Raw genomic sequence first — 19,267 nt, 5'->3', positions numbered from 1 at the left:
CCGCCCCCCTCCCGCAGCCGGGGACAGGGCGCGAGGGGCGACCCCTCGGGAGGGATCGGCCAGATGGAGACAGGTTCTCACCTTAAGCCCTCAGCTCGTTCTCTGATCTCTCCCTCATTGGGCGCCCTCAAAAAAAGTAAATCAGAGTTCAAGTTTAGAACCGAGGCGTCAGATCTCACACGGGGGTCTGTGTACCCCACCCTCGCCCCCCTCCACAGACTGCAGTCCCACCTCCCCAAACACCCCAGTACGTCCACTGCTGCCCTTCCCCACCCACCAGCTGCCCCGAGACAGCAAGAAGCTACAGAGTCGTGGACACAGCTCAGCACATCACAGAAACCAGCCTCCCCTCCGCGGACCCCATCTGCACCTCCCACTGCCTCAGGAAAGCAGCCGACATAATCAGAGACCCCCTCCCACCCCGGACATTCTCTCTTGCCCCCCTCCCATCGGGCAGAGGATACAAAAGCCTGAAAGCACGTACCACCAGGCTCAAGGACAGCTTCTATCCCGCTGTTATAAAACTATTGAACGGTTCCCTAGTACGATAAAATGGACTCTTGACCTCACAATCTACCTCGTTATGACCTCGCACCTTATTGTCTGCCTGCACTGCACTTTCTCTGTAACTGGAACACTTTATTCTGCATTCTGTTATTGTTTTCCATTGTACTACCTCGATGGACTGATGTGATGAAATGATCTGTATGGATGGCACACAAAACAAAGTTTTTCACTGTGCCTCAGTACATGTGACAATAATAAACCAGTTTTCCCAGGTGGGTCCGTTCCGAGCTCCCGCACTGTCCCTGGTGTGTGACCGAGAAGCTGCAGCGGCACGGTAGTGTAGCGGTTAGCACAATGCTATTACAGCACCAGTGATCGGGGTTCGATTCCCGTCGCCATCTGTAAGGAGTTTGTACGTTCTCCCGTGTCTGCGTCGGTTTCCGCTGGGTGCTCCGGTTTCCTCCCACATTCTAAAGACGTACGGGCAGGTTAATTCGGGGTTTAAAATGGGCAGCGCGGACTCGTTGGGCCAGAAGGGCCTGTTACCACACTGTAAATAAAATTTAAAAAAACCTCCAGCCGTACCTTCCCCCGGAGACCCCCAACGTCACAGCTGCACTGGTTTACCAATGATCAGAGTGTCACTGGGTACTGCCAGCCTCCGTGGGGCAGTGGTCTCGAGGCAGCCCCCACTGGTTGTGGGACTTACTCTGCCTGACTCTCTGCAGCGATGCAGAGGGGCAGCCTGTGCGACACACACCTGGGGACATCGAACAAGGCTCCTCACTCGACTGGAAGCAGTTCAGCGAGTTGTGGGCAAGGTCTCAGTCACACAGCACAGAAACAGGCCCTTCAGCCCATGAAGTCTGTGCTGTCCATCGACATTGATCCCATTTTACTCTCTCCACATTCCCATCAACTCACGCCAGATTCTACCCCTCACCCACACACTGGGGGGGCAATTAACCCACCGACCCCACACGTCATTGAGACGTGGGAGGGAACCAGAGCACCCGGGGGGGGGGGGGAACCCACATGGTCACAGAGAGAACGTGCAAACTCCACACACAGACAGACAGCGCCGGAGGTCAGGATCGAACCCGGGTCTCTGGGGCGGGAGGCATTGGCACTACCTGCTGCGCCACCCAAAGGAAGGTCCCAGCAACAGATGGCCGTGCAGTCCAGCGACCAGCTGCTCGCTCGTGTCGCTGGGTGCTGGGACATCAGGGCTCATCACTGGCCTGCCTTGAAACCATTCCTAGCAGAGTTTCCACCAGTAATGCTGCTTGTACAACACAGGGGGCAATGAAGCTTGGAGACCCTCCTCAAGGGACAGGGTGGATCTGGATCACTGGCCCAACTCATCCATGCTAACCAAAGTGCCCACCTGAGATTATCCCATTCACCAGTGTTTGGCCCATATCCCTCTAAATCTTTCCTATCTGTACCTGTCCAAATTTCTTTTAAACATATTGTACCTGCCTCAACCACTCCCTCTGGCAGCTCAATCCATCTATCCATCACCCTGTGTGAAAAACCTGCCCCTGTAAATCTTTCCCCTCTCAATTTACACCTATACCCTCTAGTTTTAGACTCCCCTACCCTGGGGAAAAGACTGTGACCACCCACCTCATGATTTTATAAACCTCTATAAGGTCACCCCTCAGCCTCTTTTGCTCTGGGGAATACTGTCCCGGCCCATCCAGTCTCTCCTTATAACTTTGACAAGGTGCTGCACATGAGGCAGCTAAACAAGACGGGAGCCCGTGGTGTTACAGGAAAGGTACCAGCATGGATAGAAGGTTGGCTGACTGGCAGAAGGCAAAGAGTGGGAATAAAGGGGGCCTTTTCTGGTTGGCTGCCGTGACTAGTGGTGTTCCGCAGGGGTTGGTGTTGGGTCCGCTACTCTTCACGTTGTATGTTAATGATCTGGATGACAGAATTGATGGCTTTGTGGCCAAGTTTTTAAGATGATACAAAGATAGGTGGAGGGGCAGGTAGTGTTGAGGAAGCAGGGAGTCTGCAGAAGGACTTGGACAGGTTGGGACAATGGGCAACGATGTGGCAGATGGATACAGCGTAGGGAAGTGTACGGTCATGCACGTTGGTAGAAGGAATAAAGGCGCAGACTATTTTCTAAACAGGGAGCAAATTCAGAAATCGGAGGCGCAGAGGGACTTGCGAGTCCCAGTGCAGGATTCCCTGAAGGTTAACTTGCAGGTTGAGTCGGTAGTAAGGAAGGCAAATGCAATGTTCGCATTCATTGAGAGGGCTGGAATATAAAAGCAAGGATGTAATGCTGAGGCTTTATAAGGTGTTGGTCAGACCACATCTGGAGTATTGTGAGCAGTTCTGGGTCCCATATCTAAGGAAGGATGTGCTGGCGTTGGAGAGGGTCCAGAGGAGGTTTACGAGAAAGATCCCAGGGATGAAAGGGTTAACATATGAGGAGCATTTGATGTCTCTGGGCCTGTACTCACGGGAGTTTAGAAGGATGAGGGGGGATCTCATTGAAACCTACCGGATACTGAAAGGCCTGGACAGAGTGGACGTGGAGAGGATGTTTCCATCAGTGGGAGAGTCCGGGATCCGAGGGCACAGCCTCAGAATGAAGGGATGTCCCTTTAGAACTGAGATGAGGAGGAATTTCTTCAGCCAGAGGGTGGTGAATCTGTGGGATTCGTTGCCACAGACGGCTGTGGAGGCCAAGTCACTGGGTGTGTTTGGGTTGATAGGTTCTTGATTAGTGAGAACGTCAAAGGTTATGGGGAGAAGGCAGAAGAATGGGGTTAAGAAGGAAATATAAATCAGCCATGATCGAATGGTGGAACAGACTCGATGGGCTGAATGGCCTAATTCTGCTCTTCTATCCTATGGTCTCCAGCCCTCCGTTCCTGATAACATCCTCATCAATTTTTTCTGTGCCCTTTCCGGAATACAGGCCACAAAAACTTCACCCTGCAACTGCCTCCCACGACAACGCGCAGGTCAGTCTCCAAACCACAGGGAAAAGAACTGTGAATGGAGGGGGAGCCTGGGGTATCCTCCAGCCCTCCCCCCCCCCCCCCCCAGGTCTGGGATCCCCCTGTGCTGGCTGGTGTGGTGAATGAGCCACAATGCGTATACGCTCTGTGACATTGTTGTGGGGGCTTCATTAGAACACAGAACAGCACAGGAACAGGCCCTTTGGTTGTACTGAACCAATTAAACTAGTAATTAAACACCTAACTAAACTAATCCCTTCACCCTGCACAAAGTCCACATCCCTCCGTTCTCTGCACATCCACGTGCCTAAGAGCCTCTTAAACGCCTCTATCATATCTGCCTCCACCCCCACCCCTGGCAGCCCGTTCCAGGCACCCACCACTCTCTCTGCGTGAAAAAACCTGCCCCGCACATCTCCTTTGAACTTTCCCCCCTCTCACCTTAAGGTCATGCCCTCTGGTATTAGACATTTTGACTCTGGGAAGAAGGTACCGGCTGTCTACTCTATCTGTGCCTCTCATAATCTTATAAACCTCCAACAGCTCTCCCCTCGGCCTCCACCGCTCCAGAGAAAACAACCCAAGTTTGTCCAACCTCTCCTTATAGCTCATGCCCTCTAATCCAGGCAACATCCTGGTGAACCTCTTCTGCACCCTCTCCAAAGCCTCCACATCCTTCCTGTAATGGGGCGACTAGTCTAAAATTAACCTGTCATGAAAGCTAGACGTTTGAGAAGGTTTTCGGATCCCCGTGATCTGATCAGACCCAACCCCTTTGCAAATCTCGCAGAGTACCGTGCAGCCTCACTGTGTGAGGCTTCTGCCAACCCCAGACAGATCCCCGACTCTGCTTCACACCACTGCCCCACAACACCCCCTACAGACAAGTACTTAACCAGGAGTTTTAGGTCCAGTCCTGTCCTGTCCAGAGCAGGCACCTTTACTCTCCGAGGAGTCACTGAATAGGCAATGTGGACTCTGATCATAGCAAACCATGAGGACAAGCTCTTAGCCTGCCCGTCCCCATTAAGTCAACACAGCCACACCTGCCCTACTATACAGGCTGATGGTGTTGTTATCTGATTTCAATGCCTTATCCATCATTCTGGGCTGGATTTGATGCTGGTTATTGATTAAGTTGGACTACCTTGAGAGGTGTTACTGAACACATCTGGTTAATTTTAGTGGGAGTGATCTCAGCATGAAATATTGATCAAGTTGGATTGATTACAGGGTGAGTTATTGATCAAGATGGGCCAGATTAACGATCACATCAGACTGATGACACAATGAGTCATTGATTAGATTACAGGCTACATTATTGATCAAATCGGACCGATCACAGAGCAAATTACTGATTGGGTTGGCCTGATTATGGGCTGGGTTATGCACCAAGAGGGGAGTTATTGATCGGGAATCTGATGAGGGAGCGAGTTATTAATTTAGGAGCTGATCACAGGGCGAGTTATCAATCGAGGAGTTGATTACAAGTTATTGATCAGCTCAGACTGGTTATGGGTGGCGTTAATCGCCTAGTCTGACTGCAGGGCGAATTATTGATCGAGGAGCCGATTATGGGACCAGTTATTGATCAGGTTGTGCAGATTTCAGAGGCGGATCCTGATTTTTGGGACAGAGGTAGCTGACTCCCTCTATGCAGCTGCTTAGTCAGAGCTCTGTCCCGCTTCTACTCCCACCGTCTGTTGTCCACTGGCTGTCAGGCTGAACTTCACCGCACCTGGGGGAACAAGGGTTCTCTCCACCAGAAGGGAAGCAGGCAGGTTACGCATGCAGCAGACAGCGAGAGCACCCTGTGTACCTCTCGGTGACGGGGTTAGAACGTACACACAGCAATGGTACTTGCACAGTACAGGAGGACAAGGAGGGACCGGGTTAGGTTCAGACAGGGTTAGAGTAGGCATGCATGGTGTGAAGCACCCTGTCCCTCGACCATCCCAGACAGATACCAGCCATGCCAAATCACCAGCACAGGGGGAGTTGGGGGGGGGGAAACGACACACACAATCCTCGCTGTGCTTGTAATAGGGGGTGACCATGGGGGGGGGGGGGGTGACCTGAGTGCTGGGCTGGAATTTGGACACTGGACACAGTTCCCCTGCAGGTACTGGGCTCCGGAGATAGGACCCTGGGAGCAGCAGGGGCTGGAGGGGTTACTGGGACACCCGGCGTCCTCGGTGCTGCTTCCAGGAACGTTGTGAGCTGGCTGGGACGGGAAGGACGGCCACTTGGGCCGGTGACAGAGAAAGGAAGCAGAGACTCCAAACACAGGCAACTGCAACGCTGGGGGCACTGGGTCCCTTCTGATGCTTCACTGGGTCCGGCTGGGCTTTGGGTGGGTGGTGGGGAGTGGGAGTCGGGGGGGGGGGGGGGGGGGGGGGGGGGGGGGAGGCTCCTGACTGCCACAGGGGCAGCAGAGGAGGGACTGATCAAACCACCCCTGATCCAATGCCCCAGCAGCTTCTGTGAAGCAGGACACGGTGCCACCTCCATTACGGAAGGTCCAATCCGCACAGGTTGGGAGTCGGGAAGTGGGCTGCAGCAGCAGTGATGGGATGGCTCCAATGTGGTGGGAGAGCAGGTCGTTCCCGCCCACCCCCACTGCCCCTCTGGGGGGCACCACAGAGTTGGCATTGGGATGGGGGTAAATGACTGGGAGACAGGACACCGGGGGGGGGGGGGGGGGGGGGGCTGTGACTGGGAGACAGGACGCTGGGTGAAGTTGTCGGCTGCCTTTCATTCCTAGTGGGAGCGGTCTGCTCACACACACGCACACACATCCCCCTCCCTGCTGACAAACCCCCGCCCCTAGTCCCTCCTGAGCACCAGTCACCCTTCCCAACCTCTCGAAACAACATGCACCTTGGAAAGAAACAACCCCCACCCTCCCACTTGCCCCCGTTAACCCCCTCCCCGAAAACAACAAACACACAGAACAAGACAGGAAGAGAGGAGGCTGGGTGAGGGGATGGGGAAGGAGGGAGGTGGGTCGGGGGGCCAACAGCCAGCGTGTTAGTAACGTAACTCGCACAGAACGTACAGCGGCCGTGTTCCTACCTTCTCGCAAATCTGAAAGACAGATTTCTAAAAACAGAAACAAGAGGAGAGGTGTGAAGGGTGAATGAGTCACACACAGAGCGACACAAGGCTCTGACGGCTGAAGCGCACATCACCGAGACCCCCAACACACCCCGCGCTCCCTCCAACCGCACTGCCCGCTTCCACCGCTGCCCTGGAGAGCAGCAAGGGCTTTTGTTCCTGATTTATTGGGAGGCGAGAGGCTGGCATTGGGAATGTGCTGGGCAGGTCTAACCTCCCCCTGCCCTGGACCACTCGCGTGTGTGTGTCGCTGGAGGGAGGGGGGGAGGGAGGGGGGGGAGGGGAATTAGCCCCATGGTGAGGGAGCAGCCCCATGTTTTTCCGAGGTGGGACGGTGTGTGACCTGGAGGGGTCTGTGTTGTCCCCGTCTGTTGTAGGGGATAGAGGCACTTGGTGTGAAGCCGAGACTACAATTCGACTGTGGGGGGCATTGTAATCCAGCTTCCCTCCCCCACCCCCAACCCCCCCCCCACCCCCCCTCCCACCCGGAGTCTGTACGCCGTGCATTCCAACGGGAGAGGCTGGACTGAGGAGCTCAGAGAGCTTCTGATCTCTCAGCCCACCCTGAACACAGGTGAGATGTGAACAGTGGGGCAGCATCTCGCTGAATGACGTTACTGCAGCGCCTGGTTTGTGGGAGGGCAGAGCTCGGCACTGCAAGGAAATGCCCAGCACAGGAGGCAGAGATAGAGCAGGGGTGTGGGACAGAGTGACGCCCCCACCCACCCCAGGAGCTGGGCGAACCCATTGAGCTCGCACCCACAATGGGGCTCACCGATCTCACTCGCCCTCCCTGGGCTAACTCCTGGGACAAGAGGGTGACTACCGTGTACACTGTTCACTCTGTGAGCTTCACACCAGCAAGGAGTTTCATTGAACCCTGGTGTATATGACAATAAACTAATCTAGAATTACATGCATTTCCACTGGACTTTAGAAGGATGAAGGGGGATCTTATTGAAACATGCAAGACCCTGAGAGGTCATGACAGGGGAGATGTGGAGATCCTTCCACCAGTGGGAGAATCTCAGACAAGGGGACAGAGTTACAGGATTAGGGGGTGGTCATTTAACACTGAGGGACTGCTTCTCACGGGGGGGCGGGGGTGTGAATCTCTGGAATTCCCTGCCTCAGAGGGTTGCGGAGGCTGGATTACTTGGGGGGGGGGGGGGGTGAGGGGAATTGGGGGCAATGGGAAACTGGGATGGAGGAGTAGCTGAGGTCTGGGGCGGATCAGCCAGGATCATATAGAATGGTGGGACAGGTTAGAGGGGCCGGGTGGCCCTACTTCTGCTCCATTTTTAGCTGGGTGGGTTCACTGTTCCCGAGCCGACCGAACAGCCAGGAACAGAGGGGATGGGGGCTGCTGGTGAGATGCAACCGGAGACATCTTGCTCCATTCCTTCCCAATGTCTCCAGGCATCTGTCCAGTGACCCAGCTGTGAGTTCACCCCCGGCACACCGGGAGAAGGTCGCCTCACATCGGGGCCATCGCAGGAGACAGGGGAGACGTGGTTCAGGCATCACCTCTCATGGGCACTGGGTGAGGGGGCAGAGTGAAGTGAAGCGGCCACCCCCCCAAGCCAGAGACAGATCAATTTACTGGACCAGAGGGGTTCAGGGGGATGGAGACCAGGCAGTCTGAGCAGATCCCCCACCTTCGAAACAGCAGAACATGGACACAACACAAAGAGGGACATGACTCACTGACGCACAACACGGGGGGGGGGGGGGGGGGGAGGATCAGGAGGCCACGCTGAACCCCAGAATCGCCAACAATGAACAAGCCCTCCCACACAAGACCACTCCCCTTCATTCTGCCCCTGACAGGAAAACTACTGCACAACTTGCATGAAGCAGGCGTGTTTAATACTGTCAGAGTCACAGAGAGCAGAAACAGGCCCTTCGGCCCACCGAGTCCGTGCTGACCATCAAACACCCATTTAAAATAATCTCAGTTTACTCTTCCCCACACTGCTGTCAACTCCCCCACGGTTCTACCAACACACAGACAGACACTAGGGGAAATTTACAGTACAAGCAAACTAGCAGTGCAAGCAGGATTAAGTTACAATTAACCCACCGACCCCGCACGTCGTTGGGATGTGGGAGGAAACCGCAGCACCTGAGGGAAACCCACGCGGTCACAGGGAGAACATGCAAACTCCACACACACACAGCGCCAGAGGTCGGGATCGAACCTGGGTCTCTGGAGCTGTGAGGCAGCGGCTCTACCCACTGCCCCCACTAATTAATACAAGGAAGCTCTTATCCATAAATTTAAAAATTAAGCGTTCATTCTTATTTCTTTCCGACAGAATTTCCCTCCATTTACATCTTCCTGTGGCGTCACGTTTTACCATGGAATTTACCCATGTAAACGTCAAGGTGTAATGACCCTCCCAACAACGGTGGAGCTGCAGGCTCTTCTGACGCCATTTCCAGGTTCACGCGTTACGTTCTGACCAAACCGATCTCAATGCTTCCAGAATTACTGCACTCCTTTTTAATGATTTTTTAAAAAAAATAATCCAAGCACTAAGTAACGTCAAAATCTTTGATTTCAAATTGGGGATGTGCCCACCCTAATGCCCCCAACACTAGGGTTCCCAGATGCAACAATGAGGAATAAACTAGAATAAAGTGAATGATGTGACTTTATACACAGTCCCGTTACAAGGTCACAACAACGTACGATTTACATAAAGTCCTGTAATATCGGGTGTGATTGTTAGAGGGTCAATCCTTTAGTTAAGACCGTGCAGGGTCAGCTGTTGAGAGGAAGTGCCTTCAATGCAGGGGAACTGTACCTGACTCTCTTCGGGGAAGTGTCTCTAAGGGGATCTGCGTTGTGAAGAGGGACAGACAGACAGACACAGCAGGTGAGCGGTGTGGTGGGTGCCGTGTCATAGGGAAGGGGGCCAGGAGAAGTGGTGGGGAAGGAGGGGAGAGGAGAGAGAGCTGGGGTGGGGGCAAGGGGCAGGGAGGGGAGGGAGCGAGCTCTGCTGCTTTGGTGGGAGAGCTCAGCCCTGGATCTCTTAGCCAAGAGCAACAGCACCAAACCTCTCCCATCTCCATGTTACCGTGGGAACATTTACCCAGCAGGGAGGGTAATAGATGTGCGACTATCTTTAAATTGTTGACCACGGAGACATTCTGCGGGCTGTGGAAAGGGGAGGGGGTTGGGCGCCCGCGGATCACAGGTCACAGCCGCCAGAGGACGGGCCAGTCCCAAGCCACCCACTGCGTGAGCTTCACTCTCACCGGCAGCCTCCCTGGGCTTGGTTTGTGACGGCCCTCTCGGTGTTCCGGGGGGGTGGGGGGCACAGTTGGCGAGACTCCAAGTGGGACTGGAGTCAGCCCTCAGCACGAGGCGACCCGCAGCGGGGCTCCGACCCCCAAACACGGTACAAGGCTGCAGTGGGACGGCTGTCTCCACACCAGGAGTTGGGCTTGTCGGAAAACGGGACAGTATCTCCTCCAGACAGCCATCCCACCGCTCCGCGGTCCGCCAGTCTATTCGCTTCCCTCTGTGACCCTTTCTTAGCATCCTAAAGTTGTACAGCTCATAGAAACAGGCCCTTCGGCCCACCACATCCATGCTGACCCTATTGCCCATCTCCACTAATCCCATTTGCCCGCAATAGAACCGTATCCTCCCATGCCTCGACTTTTTCTGTCAAAATATCTCAAACACGGTGATTGTATCCGATTCCGTCACCTCCTCTGGCAGCGCATTCCAGATATCAGCCGCTCTGTGTGAAAAGACTTCGCCTTTAAATCTTTCCCCTCTCACCTTAAATCTATGCCTCCGGTTTTACGCTTCTCTACCCTGGGATAAAAACTGTGACTACCTACCCTAAAGTCAAAGTCGAGCTTACTGTCAGATGCACAAGTCCATGTGTGCACAGCACAGGTGCAATGAAAAACTTACTTGCAGCAGCATCACAGGCAAGTTTTTCCATTCACCTTATCGATCCCCTCATGGCTTTATAAACCTCCTTAAGGTCACCCCTCAGCCTCCAGGGAAAACAGTCCCAGCCTGTCCAGCCTCTCCTTATAACTCAAGCCCTCCAGTCCCAGTAACATCCTTGTGAATCTCTTCTGCCCCCTCTCCAGCCTAGTCACATCCTTCCTATGCTCTAACTCCATCTACAAGTTTGCAGACGATACCACCGTAGTGGGCCGTATCTCAAATAACGATGAGTCGGAGTGCAGGAAGGAGATAGGGAGCCTAGTGACATGGTGTCATGACAATAACCTTCCCCTCAATGTCAGCAAAACAAAAGAACTGGTCATTGACTTCAGAATAGTCTGTCCTGGTCCAACCATGTAGATGCCACGGCCAAGAAAGCTCACCAACACCTCTACTTCCTCAGGAGGGTAGAGAAATTTGGCATAACCTTCACTAATTTTTAATCAATGCACCAGAGAAAGCAACCTATCTGGATGCATCACAGCTTGGGATGGCAACTGCTCTGCCCGTGACCGCAAGAAACTGCAGAGAGTTGTGGACACAGCCCAGCGCATCACGGAAACCAGCCTCCCCTCCATGGACTCTGTCTACACTTCCCGCTGCCTCAGTAAAGCACCAGCATAATCAAAGACCCCACCCACCTTGGACATTCTCTCTTCTCCCCCCTCCCATCAGTCAGAAGATACAAAAGCCTGAAAGCACGTACCATCGGGCTCAAGCGCAGCTTCCAGCCCACTGTTATTAGACTATTGAATAGTCCCCTAGTAGGATAAAATGGACACTTGACCTCACAATCTACCTTGTCACAGCACTTGCACCTTATTGTCTGCCTGCACTGCACTTTCTCTGTAACTGTGACACTTTATTCTGCATTCTGTTATTGTTTTGCCTTGTACTACCTCGATGCACTGTTGTAATGAATTGATCTGTATGGATGGTATGCAAAACAAGTTTTTCACCGTACCTCAATACACGTGACAATAATAAACCAATTTACCAAGATGCATCAGCTCACACTTACCAGGATTAATTCCATCTGCCAACGGTCCGCCCAACTTTCCATCTGAAATACACCTCCTGCTGTAGCCCTAGACAACCTTCCTCCCCATCCACAACACCACATGCCATTCGCAAACCCACCAATGATACCTCCTGCATCCAAGACGTTAATATACATCACAAACCACGAAGGTCCCAGTACCAATCACTGGTACACAAGACAGAGACGAGGTTGTGGGAGGGATTGGGAACCAGGGTGATCACAGACAGCAGGGATGGACTTCTCATTCCCAGCCCTGTGTCAGGGGGGACAATCGGATCCAATCCAGTTTCCCCCAAGGTGAGGAACAGAAGACCCAGCAAAGACCTGGAGGAACCCCAGCCAGTGAGGTCCGTCGTGAGCCAGGGGTCTGGGGATAGTCCTCCGGTAGGCTTGTATGTGTTTGGGTAATTGAAGACTAAAGTATCTCATAGAGTCAGACAGCATAGAGAGAGGCCCTTCAGCCCACCACAGCCATGCTGACCATTGACTATCCACCCACGCCAATTCCATTTACCAGCACAGTAAATGGGCCCTAGTGGGTGTTAATGAACAGACACACCTCAGGGTAGGAGCAGCGATCCCCAAAAGTGGCAGCACTGATGGAGGTGGTGGTGGTACGTGCGATGCTTGCATTCATTGGCCATAGCACAGACATAGCAGGAGTCACATTACAACTTTATAAAATGCCAGTTAGGTCACAGCTGGAGCACTGCGTGCAGTTCCGGTCACCGCACTGCAGGAGGGAGGAGACTGCACTGGAGAGGGTGCAGGGGAGATTCACCAGGGTGCTGCCTAGGATGGAGCATTTCAGTTACAAGGAGACACTGGGCCGTGATTGTTCTCCCTGGAGCAGAGGAGGCTGAGAGGGGACCTGATAGATAGAAAATTATGCAGGGGTTAGATAGTTAGAATCTGTTCCACATGGTGGGGGGGTCTAAGACAAGAGGGTATACATTTAAGGTGAACCGCAAGAAGTTTAGAGGGGACTTGAGAGGAAATCTTTTCACCTAGTGGGTGGTTAGAGTCTGGAACATACTGCCTGAAGACATGGTGGACACAGAGACTCTCAACATTTAAGTAGTATTTAGACAAATGCTGCCTGGACTGGAGAGCTTGAGTTATAAGGAGAGACTGGACAGGCTGAGACTGTTTTCCCAGGAGCGGAGAAGGCTGAGAGATTTATGAAATCATGAGGAGTGTTGATAGGGTGAATGGTCACAGACTTTTCCCCAGGGTAGGGGAGTCTAAAACTAGAGGGCACAGGTTAAGGTGAGAGTAGAATGAATTAAGAGGGTCACAGAGGGTGGTGGGATATGGAACAAGCTGCCAGAAGAAGTGGCAGAGGTGGGTACAACTACAGTGTTTAAAAGACACGTGGACAGGTAAATGGATAGGGAAGGTTTAGAGGGATACGGGCCAAACGCGGGCAAATGGGACTAGCTCAAGTAGACCAGTTGGTCGGCATGGACGAGTTGGGCTGTAGGGACTGTTTCTGTGCTGTATGACTCTGTGACACTAGGTCCATAGCCAACTAAACCTTGGCTACAAGTGCTCTTGCAGCTGCTTTGTAAATGACCCTCCGGGCTATTTGAAAGAATTCAATTGAATAGGTCGAGAAGCTATTTCCTACCAAGTCTGGTGAATCTACACAGCCCTCCCTCTTAGGTCAGCTTTCCCTTTGTGAGGTGTGGCCCCGGATGCTCCCGGTCATCTAGCCAGGGTTGTGTCTGGCTGGAGAGCAACTGTCGCCTTGCACTCCAATCCTCTGAAAGTTCAGCATGTACCCTTTGATCCTCAGCAATTTTTATCGATGCACCACAGAAAGCCTCCTACCTGGATGCATCACAGCTTGGGACGGCAACTGCTCTGCCCGTGACCGCAAGAAACTGCAGAAAGTTGTGGACACAGCCCAGCACATCAACAGAAACCACCCTCCCCTCTGCGGACTCTGTCTACACTTCCCACTGCCTCAAAAAAGCAGCCAACATAATCAAGGACCCCTCCCACCCCGGACATTCTCTCTTCTCCCCCCTCCCATTGGGCAGAAGATATAAAATATTGAAAACATGTACCACCAGGCTCAAGGACAGCTTCTATCCCGCTGTTGTAAGACTCTTGAATGGACCTCTTGTACAATAAAAATGAACTCTTGACCTCACAATCTACCTCGTCGTGGCCCTTGCACCTTATTGTCTGCCTGCACTGCACTTTCTCTGTAACTGTAACACTTTATTCTGCATTCTGTTATTGTAATCCCTTGTACTACCTCAAAGCACTGATGTAATGAAATGATCTGTATGGATGGCATGCATAAAGATTTTCACCATACCTTGGTACATGTGACAATAATAAGCCAATTCCAAAGGCCAGCCTTCTATTCACCACCTTGACTCTTACCCACACACATCTGTGACTCAAGGATCAGTGCACACTGAACCCCAAGATTCTCTGGGATTTCCTGCCTCTCGGCTCTCCATTTGGTCTCTCATTTGCCCACAGTGAAACCCACTCACCAACACATAGACTCAGCCTATCAATGCCAGCTTGGAATTTAAGCCTCTCCCTACACTGCTAACAACACCACCGATCTGTGTGTCAGTGGAAGCCTCTCTCTCTCACCACACAAGCCACTTTACAAATGCGGTGAATAGTGAATAGTCCCAGTTCCAAAGAAACCCTTGCACAGTGCACCGATATCCCTTCCACCTCCGACCACTTGGGTCAATAACGTGCCTTCCTTTGAGTTGACTGTACCATTTACTACGTCAGCTACAATGACCTCACTGGTGCTGGAGGAACTCAGTGGGTCGAGACTAGTCCAGATGAAGGGTCTCGACCTGAAACGTCAACTGTCCATTTCCATCCACAGATGCTGCCTGACCCGTTGAGTTCCTCCAGCGTTTTGTGTGTTGCTCCAGGTTCCAGCAGCTGCAGTCTCGTGTCTACAATGACTCTGCTGTTGCTATGTACGCAAGGGCTTGGAAATGAGCCTGACAACTGTGGGCAGATTGAGCCCATCTTATCGGGCACAGACCAGGGTCCTCGAAGCTCAGCCCATTCCATGTCCTCCTTCCCCAAACCAAACTCTCCCCAGGCTCGTTAGCCCCCAACCCCGTCTCCCACAGTGGGGAGCCCCTCTCCCTGACCCCGCCTCTCATAGTTGGGGCACCCCCCCCCCCCCCAAACCCACCGTGGGCTTCCCCTGACCCTATGCTCTTTAAGCCTGTGAACTCCTGAACCAAGGTCGTGGCAGACTGCCGCCTTGTGTAGGTTGGTGACAGACTCGGCCACTGGTGGAAGATGGTCGGGGGCAAGCAGGGAGTTGGATAGGGATGTCTACGTAGGGTCGTCTAAACAATAGAGCAGCAATGCACAACGAGGCGCTTCTCAGGTCCCCCGTGAGATACTACTGAAGGAAGGGAGGGAGGGAGGGGAGGGAGCAGCCAACGCCTTGGCCTGTGTCGGGATAACCACACAGCTCAGGAGGAGCCCGCTCCACACAACATGCCTGTGCCAGCTCTGCATTAGATCTATCCAGCCCCACCACTTCCCTCTTTGCAACAAGTTCGAAGATCTTGTCCTCGGGTATTATCCAACTCCCTTCACATTCTGGGTTGGGGAACAGAGGGGTAGATGGGTCCTGATTCTGAGGGAGGTGTGCTTCTGGACAGAAGACTGTTGGGGGGTCCCGAATAAGAGGGGGAAACCAGAGAAGAGTTCCTTACCTGCGCACAAACTTGGAGGTGAACTTGCTGAAGATGCTGCCGGATGCCCCTCTCCGTGGCTGGCTGTTGCCATGGGAAAGCGTGGGCGAGGCAGGGGGCCCGTTGTAGGCGGTGTTCTGTTGATCGCGGAACTGTCGGAGCTGGCCTCCGTCGATGGTGCGCCGGCTAGCCACGCCCCGGGGGAAGTTGCTGTGATCGGCCATGTTGCTGCTGATGTTGTGAGCGGAAGGAGAGGTGACAGGAATCCGCTGCGGGGCTGTGCTGTAAGGGGGGAGAGGAGGGAAGGCACATTAAAGGGACCCATGGAAGCGCACACACACTTTAGCAACACCAGGATCACTGCACTGACTTGGCTTTGTTTTGTTCTAATTGTGTTCTTTCTTGTAAAGATTGTGTATAATTTGGTTAATTTATGTTTTTCTTGTGAATGCCGCTCACATCATGCTCTGTGCCTGCGATGCCGCTGCAGGTAAGTTTCTCACTGCACCTGTGCACACATGGACCGTGCATCTGACAGTAAACTCGACTTGACAAGGCAAAACATGGCTGTGATTCAGAGGGACTCCTGCACAGTAGAAACTCTGGGAACTGAGGTACAGGAGCCTGAAGACCCACACTCAGCGTTTTAGGAACAGCTTCTTCCCCTCCGCCATCAGATTTCTGAACGGTCCATGAACCCATGAACACTGCCTTGTTATTCTTCTTTTGCACTACTTAATTTTGTAACTTCTACTAATTTTATGTCTTGCACCGTACTGCTGCCGCAAAACAACTAATTTCACAATGTATGTCAGTGATAATAAACCTGACTCTGATAACCTTGGCAGGCTGTGGGGGGCGGGGGGCTACAATCTCACTCCCTTCCCATTCAAGTTTATTGTCACGGGCACACACACCCAGGGTACAACTGCCGTGAAAATTAGCCTTTTGCAGCAGCAGCAGCTCAGTACATCACAGACACAAGTTAAATTACCATAAATTATACACAACAAAATAAACATAACACTAGTGCAAGTGGAGAGAGAAAGAAAGAAAGATAGTCTAAGGTTTCTCAGGTGGGTTCAAGACCCTGACGGCAGTGGGGAAGACGCTGTTGTTGAACCTTGAGGTGTGGGGTCTTCAGGCTCCTGTACCTCCTGCCTGATGGCAGCATCGAGAAGAGGGCACGGCGCAGATTGTGGGGGTCCCTGATGGTGGACCTCACCATCAAAATAGGCAGCAAGAACATTTGCCAATTTAAAACACAAATATGGAGGGCATACATCGTAAGGACCCACACAAATTGCTGTGAACTTTGGAAATAGGTAAATAAAAGTGTTTCTGAAAAAAGTGGGAGGGGATGGGCCACAGCTCAGGGCTCTGCTGCACACACATTAAAGTTTGTGCTGAAACCCCATGAACTATTACTTCCAAGTTTGTAAATGGACGATGTTAATGTAATGGAGTAACATCACTTACTATGAAAATGTTGATCTGAACATTATTTATATAGAAACGAGACTGCAAGTGCTGGAATCTGGACATTGTATTTACATACTTTTGAATTTTAATGAACAAATACAACAAAGAGGTGGAGAGCTGAGGGAGTGCCACACCCTCAGAGCAGGCAGTGCTGAGGGTATCTGGCACTGGCTTGTGTTTTACACAGAACCACATCATTGTTTTGGGATTGGCGCAGGAAGGATGCTTTGTTGTTAACGTGACTGCGCAACGTTCAAGCACGACATGGCTGTTTTACAGGATCTTGGAACAGGGCACTCCCTCAGACCGGTCCTGTTTGTAGTATTTGGCTGTGATTTTCCACAGGGTTGCTCTGACCCCCGCAGTGGCTCACCATCCAAGGCCGAATATGGGGCCCTGACAGGGAATATTAATTCCCACCTTTCCCTCTCTACTATCCGCTCTACAGTGCAGGCACATAACGAAGGAGAATCATCTCGCAATGTGCAGCAGGATCCTCCTGGAAGGTTGGATGTCGAATGCATGAATAATAAATAGAGAGGGCTTCCCCTACCCCCATCTCTCAGTTGGTTGTGTGGGAGGTCAGCCTCAGGGTCCTAGTGCCCCCTTGTCTCTTTGCTCCTAACTCGTCCCAGAGGGAGTTAGAGGAGTACAGTCTGTACTGGGTCAAGCTCATTTTCATTTTCTGGGCTTGTCAACACTGCCGTGCAGAAATCAGAACCAGTGAAAAGTGGAGAGGATGGTGCGTTTACAGGAAGGATGTGAAGGCTTTGGAGAGGGTGCAGAAGAGGTTCACCAGGATGCTACCTGGATTGGAGGGCATGAGCTGTAAGGAGAGGTTGGACAAACTTGGGTTGTTTTCTCTGGAGCGGCGGACGCTGAGGGGAGAGCTGACAGAAATTATGAGAGGCAGCAGATAGAGTAGACAGCCGGAGTCCTTTTTTCTTAGGGAAGGAATGTCAAGTACCAGAGGACAATGTTTAAGGAAAGTGCTTTTTTGAGGAAAATGCGGGGGATGCATTTCACTGTATGTTTCGATGTGCATTTGACTAGTGGAGGTGTCTTATCTTAGATGGGACTGTGGCTCAGGTGGGCATCTTGGTCAGTATGGACAAATTGGGCCAAAGGGCCTGTTTCCGTGCTGTATGACTCTGTGACTGAGAAAGTTTAAAGGAGATGTGCGGTGTTAATTTTTTTCTAAAACAGAGAGTGGTGGGTGCCTGGAATGGGCTGCCAGGGGTGGTGGTGGAAGCAGATACGACAGTGGCATTTAAGAGGCCATTAGACAGACAGATGAATATGCAGGGAATGGAGGGAGACGGACCGTGTGCAGACAGAAGGGATTTAGTTTAATTCGGCATCGTGTTTGGCACAGACACGGTGGGCCAAAGGGCCTGTTCCTGTGTGGTACTGTTCCGTGTTTCATGTACGTATGTTCAAGTGGAGAGCTGTCATGTGGGTCACCTTGGACAGCTCACAAGTGCAACACTTGTTTCGTTTGGAAGTGTACCCTCTGAGGCAGTGTCACAACCTGATCGCCCCTCAACCCGTCCCCACCACCCCGGGGGTCACCGTGCCCAGACAGCTTGCCTGGGACGTTGCGAATCACTGCTGTTCCCCGTGGATTTCGAAGGGTGAACTGAGGTGGACATGGATTTGGTGTGCCGTGTTCTTGCCGAGGTCACCGACATGGAGGATATCCTGGAGCTCTGTGTCGACGAGCTGCAGGGCGAACAAAGTTTAATTAGAGCACTGCGTCTGCCACCCCTCCCTCCCATCTCCACCGCGTTCCCCGGCCGGATGTGGACAGTCTGTGGGGGAAGGATCTCTGCAAGATATGTGGACCAGTGTTTAACCCCGCTGCCCCACAGCTCCGGAGACCTGGGTTCGATCCCGACCTCCAGTGCCAAGTGTGCCCAGTTTACGTGCTCACAGCATCACCGAACACTCCAACGAACTTCTACAGGCGTACTGTTGGAAGTGTCCTGACTGGCTGCATCACAGTCTGGGATGGCAATTCGAATGTGCAGGAACGTAAGAAACTCAGCCCAATACATCACGGGCACATCCCTCCCCACCATTGGGAGTATCTACAGGAGGTGCTCCCTCAAGAAGGCAACATCCATTATCAAAGATCCCCACCATCCGGGCTGTGCCGTCTTCTCGCAGCTCCCATCGGGCAGGAGGTACAGAAGCCTGAAGTCCCCACACCACCAGGTTCAGGAACAGCGACTTCCCTTCAACCATTCGGTTCTTGAACCGACCGGCACAACCCTAATCACTGCCTCAGTACAGCAACACTGGGACCACTTTGCAATAAAATTGATTTTTATTTGCTCCAATTGTGTTTTCTTGTAAAAATTGTCTATAATTTACATTTTGGTTTTCCTGTGAATGCTGCTTATCTGGTGCTCTGTGCCTGTGATGCTGCTGCAAGTTTTTCATTGCACCCGTG

At 52.5% G+C, this 19,267-nt stretch overlaps 1 protein-coding gene across 1 annotated transcript in view; it reads right to left on the bottom strand.

Annotated features, from left to right (window-relative positions):
• mark2b (MAP/microtubule affinity-regulating kinase 2b) overlaps positions 1–19,267 on the bottom strand; it is a 127,006-nt gene that overhangs the window by 2,095 nt on the left and 105,644 nt on the right. Inside the window, exons 15-18 of the mRNA XM_052044939.1 lie at positions 18,403–18,534; positions 15,352–15,612; positions 6,567–6,593; positions 82–126 (exon numbers count right to left, since the gene is read on the bottom strand). Coding sequence (XP_051900899.1) covers positions 82–126; positions 6,567–6,593; positions 15,352–15,612; positions 18,403–18,534 — 465 coding nt within the window. The remainder of the gene's footprint in view (positions 1–81; positions 127–6,566; positions 6,594–15,351; positions 15,613–18,402; positions 18,535–19,267) is intronic.

Source organism: Pristis pectinata, chromosome 38 (assembly GCF_009764475.1).
Source record: "Pristis pectinata isolate sPriPec2 chromosome 38, sPriPec2.1.pri, whole genome shotgun sequence".
Lineage (NCBI taxonomy): Eukaryota > Metazoa > Chordata > Chondrichthyes > Rhinopristiformes > Pristidae > Pristis > Pristis pectinata.
The sequence above is the reverse complement of the archived record's forward strand: the minus strand, read 5'-3'. Positions and strand labels throughout refer to the sequence as shown.